This window comes from Tachyglossus aculeatus, chromosome X2 (genome assembly GCF_015852505.1).
Source record: "Tachyglossus aculeatus isolate mTacAcu1 chromosome X2, mTacAcu1.pri, whole genome shotgun sequence".
Classification (NCBI taxonomy): domain Eukaryota; kingdom Metazoa; phylum Chordata; class Mammalia; order Monotremata; family Tachyglossidae; genus Tachyglossus; species Tachyglossus aculeatus.
This window is the reverse complement of record NC_052100.1, coordinates 11,525,096-11,531,772: the sequence shown is the minus strand read 5'-3', so window position 1 is coordinate 11,531,772 and position 6,677 is coordinate 11,525,096. Positions and strand designations below refer to the sequence as shown.

Genomic DNA, 6,677 nt, shown 5'->3' with positions numbered 1-6,677 from the left:
CTTGTACTTCCCAAGCGCTTAGTACAGTGCTCTGCACACAGTAAGCGCTCAATAAATACGATTGATTGATTGATTGATCTCACCACCGACCTCTCACCCATGTCCAGCCCCTAGCCTGAAACCCCTCCCTCTTCATGTCTGACAGACGGTTACTCTCCCCACCTTCAAGGCCTCACTGAAGGCACATCTCCTCCGAGAGGTCTTCCTTGACTAAGCTCCTTTCCTCTTCTCCCACTGCCTTCTGCATTGCTCTAACTCCCTTTATTCATCTCCCCTCCCAGCCCCACGGCACTTATGGACACATCTGTAATTTATTTATTTACATTAATGTCTGTCCCAATCTCATTGTGGGCAGGGAATGTGCCTGTTTATTGTTATATTGTACTCTCCCAAGCACTTAGTACAGTGCTCTGCACACAGTACATGCTGAATAAGTATGATTGACTGACTGACCCAGACACACACACACAAACACAGAGTCTCTCTCTTCCTCTCTCTCTTTTTCCCTCCCTTCTGTTCCCCTTCTTCCCCTCCCCGCCTCAATGCTCCTGTTGTCCTCAAATCTGGAATACCCTCTCCTCTCAGCTTCATCAAACCATGCCCCTTCACCTCCTTTAAAGCCCTCGTAAAAAGCCACCTCCAAGAGACATTCCCCAAACCTTCCTGGTCGTGTCACTCCTTCAGCCACTTCAGTCAACACTCATGCATTTCCTCTGGGTTTATTTATTTTTCACTCGGCCTCCAGATCTCAAGGGGCTGGGTGGGTCAAGTTGGCGCTGTAGAGATTAGTGGCCCATCAGTCAGTGAGGTGGCCTTGGGCTTCCCAGACTCTACAGAGAGGTAATGGGCAGCTGGCTGGCGGGAAGGCTGTGTGTAGTAGCAGTGCTGAGGGCTAAAGCCGGGGCTGGGCCTGAGTGCTTGAGGAGGCCGGCAGTTGGAGGGCACAGACGTGCTCGGTGGGGTGGGACAGCGGGCTGGGTGGAGGGACTGAGCTACAGGGCTTTGTCCCTTTGGAGTTCCCCTTTCCCCTCTGTTTGTCTTTTTAACCTCCCTTTTGCTGGTTTCGGGCCCCGCTTTCTTCCCCTCTTGGCCTTCAGCCTTCGGTCGGTAGAGGATATCAGCGTAGAAATGTTCTCCTGAGGGGGCAACACAAATGTTTTGTTTTGTTGTCTGTCTCCCCCTTCTAGACTGTGAGCCCGTTGTCGGGTAGGGACCATCTCTATAGGTTGCCGACTTGTCCTTCCCAAGCGCTTAGTACAGTGCTCTGCACACAGTAAGCGCTCAATAAATATGATTGAATGAATGAATGAAATGAGCAGCCGTCACTCCGCAGTGGGGAGGAGAGATGCAGTAGAGACTGCAGTCCAATTTTGCATTGTCCTTGGAAGCCCTTGGAGGTCTCCTATTGGAAACCCAAAGTATCCTAAGCCTGTTTATCTGGAGAGCTGGGCCCCCAGGCCCTGATAGGAAGAAGGTAGGGAGGGGGAGAGGGGTACGCGTGTGTGTGCATGTCTGTCTGTCTGCCTGTCTGTGTACCTGTCTACATGTTTTGTTTCGTTGTCTGTCTCCCCCTTCTAGACCGTGAGCCCGTTGTTGGGTAGGGAGCGTCTGTATATGTTACCGCTTGTACTTCCCAAGTGCTTAGGACAGTGCTCTGCACACAGTAAGCGCTCAATAAATACGATTGAATGAATGAACCAACCACATTGAAGCCTCTCATATCACGTGTGTACGTGTCTGTGCCGTTCCCCACAGACCAGCCATATTGATGCCTCTCATGTCACGTGTGTGTATGTGTGCTTCCCCACAAACTGACCATATTGATACCTCTCATGTTGTGTACGTGTGCGTGTGTGTGCATGTGCGCGTGTGTGCGTGCTTCCTCTTGGACTGACCATGTTGATGCCTCTCACATCCCAGAGCTTAGGCACAATGAAAAAGGCAATGTGTTTGCAAGAGGAAAACTGGTCAGGCCCAGGATAGGAGTGAGTGGGCATGATGGATGCGGGTGGAAAGTTCTGCAGATTCTCTTGCAAAGGGACTGGGGTCTGAACAGGCTGGGAAGGGAAAAGCGGAACAAAGTGTGTGTTGGTGGCCTTGTCCCTGAGGGTTCTAGCTTCTCCGCACAGTGCTGTTTCTTTGTAAGCTGGACTCCGAAGCAGTTGTTGAGCGATCCAAAGGGTCTGAGCTTGCTGGGCCCTGCACCCCTGGTCTCCTGGGTCCAGTGTTACCTGTGTCCCTATGCTGACGATGGTAGCAGCTGATCACGGCTGCCAGCACTAGTGCAGCCAAGGCTACGCCGCCCGTCACCAACGACCAGAAAATTAAATCTGAAAGAACAGGGAAATAGGAGACATTTCAGATGACTTCTGAACCGCTGCGATTTTCATCGGCTGGGCAACCCCACCCTGACATGAAATGGTTTGAAAGAAGCAGAAAGGAGAGGGGGGGAAAGGAGAAGAAGAGGCAGAGGGGACCCGAGAGGGAGTAGGGGGAGAGAGAGGAGCAGGGGCTGAGTATTCTCGGGGGAAAGTTGCAGGGATTCTCTGGGCAGGGGCAGAGGGGTGGGGAGCGAGCTGGTGGCTTCAGCCTCCGTCTGTCTGTCTGTGACTGAGTCTGTCTGTGAATTTTTCCCCACTTTCAAAAGGATTAGGGACACGGGGATGCAAGTCATTTAGAGAGTGGCCCTGTTCCAAAAGGGTTTGCATTTGCCAACCAGTAGCCCTGAGTGGGGTCCTGAGTGCAGGGTGGCGCCTACCCTAGGGACCAATGGGGACCTTGGGTCCTGCCCCTCTCGGCAAGTGGGGGGACTCCAGAGATCTGTCATTGTAGACCTCCCTTGATCTCCATGGTAACAGCCCTCTGGTGTGATGATGACCAGGAAGGAGAGGTGGGACAACCCCAGGGCCAGAGAACCAGTAGCCAGGTGGGGCTCCAGGTGTGAGAGGGAGGAGATTTAAAGGTAAAACTTCCTCTCGGACAGTCCTGTCTGGAAACCGAGAACTGAGTCCTGAGAGGGGGCCAAGCGGGGGAGAAGGTTTGGTTGGGGTTCTGGGGAAGTGGAACAACTGCAGCCTCTCACCTGAAATGGAGCTTTCGGGTTCAACTGATTTGGTCTCTGCAAAAAGAAGGAAATCTGTCATGAGGTGCCCCTGTGATTCCCTCTGCTCCCAGATCCTTCCCTTTCCACTTTCCACTGTCCAGGGCCCCTCAGCTTCATGCCTCTTTTGCCACTGAGGCTTTGGGCTTCACCATATAGGCCTCTAAATCCCCACTGAACCCAGAGCAATGCCTAGGAACTTACTGGGATGAAAGAACTCTTGCCGTACGCTACCATGGAGGGCTCCTCGGGACTTTTTTTGGGGTGGCATTAGTTAAGCGATTACTCTGTGCCAAGCACTGCTCTAAGCGCTAAGATATACACAAGACCATCAGGTCAGACACAGTCCCCGTCCCACAATGGGCTCACAGTACAAGGGCGTGAGGGGGAGATCAGCTGTTGAATCCCTATTTTACAGATGAGGAGACTGAGGCTTAGAGAAGTGAAGTGACTCGCCCAAGGTCACACAGCAGGCAAGGTGCATAGATGGGACAAGAACCCAGGGACTCTGGGTTCTTTCCACTAGACTGTGCTGCTTTTTTTCTCTCTCTGAGGCTGCGCTCTCCTTGAACATCTATCACCTAGGTTTTTCTGGTGACAGCAGCAGCTCCCGGTGAACAGGAAGAGAAAAGAACCGAGTACCTTAGCCCTGGGGGTGACACAACATCTGACTATAGAGACGCAGCATGGCATAGTGGCTAGAGCACGGGCCTGGGAGCCGTGAGGTCGGGGGTTCTAATCCCGGCTTTGCCACTTGTCTGCTGTGTGACCCTGGGCAAGTCACTTTACTTCTCTTGCCCTCAGTTCCCTCATCTGTAAAATGGGGATTGAGACTGTGAGCCCCATGTGGGACAGGGACGGGGTCCAACCTGATTTGCTTGTATCCACCCCAGTGCTTAGCACAGTGCCTGGCACATAGTAAGCGCTTAATGAATACCCTAATTATTATGAATTATTATTATTATTACTATAGCCTTAGCCGCAGGACCCAAGGAGGCGGGAGAGAGGAGATATTGGCCGGGGAAGCAGCTGCAGCATTGGGGCAGTGCCCACGACAGTAAACACAGTCACTTGTGTCTTTGCTAATTGGGTAACTGGCCCAGCTGATGAAGTGGGGGAAGGGCACATGGCTGGTACTGCCAGTTTCTCTGCAAGGCCAGAGCCAGCGAGCTGGACTGGCTGCACGGGAGAGGGGACGGAGCCACCGAGGACGGGCGACTAGTGGCCTGGGTCAGCGAGAGGCAAGGGAGGCTATCGTGGAGGACGCCTACGTTTTCAGCTCTGCCCTGCTGAGGCCTCTCTAAGTCCTCTCTTGCGTCTCAGGTTTCTCAATTGGGTCATGAGAAATGAAGAGCAATGAAGATGGTCAGTGGTACACAAGAGGGGTATGACACGTTTAAAAAATGTTACTTCTCATTGGATAACCACCCCCCCCCCGCCACATACACGCACGCACACACTTGGGTCTCATTCATTCAATCATATTTATTGAGCACTTACTGTGTGCAGAGCAGTATACTAAGCACTCATTCTACCCCCTCAGTGCTTAGCTCACGCCCCGGAGCACCAGAAAGGAGGAGAGAGCTACTCCCATCCCTTTTCCTTCCACCCCCTAGGAGGAGCCAGATTCTAAGAACTAGATCCAAGCTGGTATTCCCGGTTCTCCAGCCGCCAGCTCTGCTCTCCACCCCCGGCCCCTTTTGGGCCCCCTGCTCACCTGTTAGTTCCGCATCTTCCAGATTAACGGTGGTTCCGCTGCCATTTCCTTGTTTGATCTGGGGGATCTCCAGTATGATGCGACACTGGTAGATCCCGGTGTCATTGTTGTCATTGATGGGCAGGTTCAGGAGGAGGGTGCGGTTTTCCCAGGACAACTTCCAACCCCGCGGGTGGTTGGTCTCATTGAGCACGTTGTTGGTAATGAGAAAAGAGTGTAGCATGGTTCCATTCTTCATCCACTCCACTCGGATCTGCTCCATAATCTCATCTGATGTCACCGTACATTTCATGTTTGCGATGCTTCCTGGTTTTACCTGGATAGTCTGGGGCTCCTGTTTTATCTGCAGGTTATTCACTCTCTCTAGTAATGGGGGAGAGATGGGATGATGAGGGTGAGGCCAGGGGATAGACACTAGGGTTCGTCTGGGTCACAAAGAGACGCTTCTGCAGTCAGAGAGTTGGCGTCCAGTGCCCAGCCTGCTTCCCCTCCCGCTCCTTCGGCTCCTGGGCGACACTCTGCCCCCACGGGGGAGAGGTGGGGACGTCCCAAAGTGCTTTGAGGGGGTTCTTCCAACCCCGCCACTTCGTGATGGGGGTTGGGGAGGACCGGGTTTCCTCTCTTAAGTTCCATTCCTGGGGTTTGTCCCATTCCACGCTCTGAAGAAAGCCCAGGCCAGCTGGGCCCTGGGACTGGGAAGGGAATGAAATGCCAGTACTCACCCACTAGCAACCCCAGAAAGAGCAGTATTCCCTTCAGAACCCCCATGGTGCGGTGCCCTCCGCTCCCACCCAAGGGGCTGTTGCAGGCAGCTCTGGTGGGACCCGGGACACTTCAGGGTGCTCAACTCTCCGATCTCTGCTCCCTTATCTGCCACCTGGGCCGTCCACAGTCACACTTCACACTTCCTGCCACAATATCCGTTCCGCTCTCTCAACTGACACTCTTGAACATGATCCATAACGAGGGGGCCAGATCCGAGACAGGAGGGAGGCTTGAGGGATAATGCTTCTGGTTTCAGTTCTTTCTGTTTCAAAATGGGCCCGATTATTAGGATATCTGTCGACTCAGAGGAATTGGGGAAACTGAGGCACTGGAAGAAAGGAAGGGACTGGCTCAGCGTCCGCTATCAGAGGGAGAACAGAATTTAAACTCAATGGCTTAGACTGTGAGCCTCGTGTGGGACAGGGACTGTGTCTAATCTGATTGCATTGTTGTTACCCCAGCGTTTAGGACAGTGCTCGGCACAGAGTAAGTGGTTTGCAAATGCTACCATTATTATTGTTATTACTGTATTTGTTAGGTGCTTTCTGCCTGTCAAACACCATTCTAAGTACTGGGGTAGGTGCAAGTTAATCAGGTCCAACACAGTTCCTGTCCCACATGAGGCTAGCAGTCTAAGTAGGAAGGAGAAAAGGCAGTGAATCCTTATTTTACAGATGAAGAATCTGAGGCACAGAGAAATTAAGTGACATGCCCAAGGTCACACAGGAGGCAACTTGCAGAGCCGGGATTAGGACCCAGGTCTTCTGACTCCCAGGCCCAGGCTCTTTCCACTAGGCCACGCTGCTCCTCCTGCCTTCAGGGCATCTCCATCTGGATGTCTGCCCGCCACCTAAAACTCAACACGTCCAAGACTGAACTCCTTGTCTTCCCTCCCAAACCCTGCCCTCTCCCTGACTTTCCCACCTCTGTTGACGGCACTACCATCCTTCCCGTCTCACAAGCCCGCAACCTTGGTGTCATCCTCGACTCCGCTCTCTCATTCACCCCTCACATCCAAGCCGTCACCAAAACCTGCCGGTCTCAGCTCCGCAACATTGCCAAGATCCTCCCTTTCCTCTCCAACCAAACCACTAC

At 53.0% G+C, this 6,677-nt stretch overlaps 1 protein-coding gene across 1 annotated transcript; it reads right to left on the bottom strand.

Annotated features, from left to right (window-relative positions):
- Positions 1-800: 800 nt before the first annotated feature.
- TMIGD2 (transmembrane and immunoglobulin domain containing 2) lies at positions 801-5,585 on the bottom strand. The gene is given in 6 exon segments (XM_038770712.1): positions 801-872; positions 874-1,136; positions 2,232-2,330; positions 3,083-3,116; positions 4,831-5,186; positions 5,540-5,585. Coding segments are annotated over 6 exon segments (870 nt in total).
- Between the last annotated feature and the right edge of the window lie 1,092 nt (positions 5,586-6,677).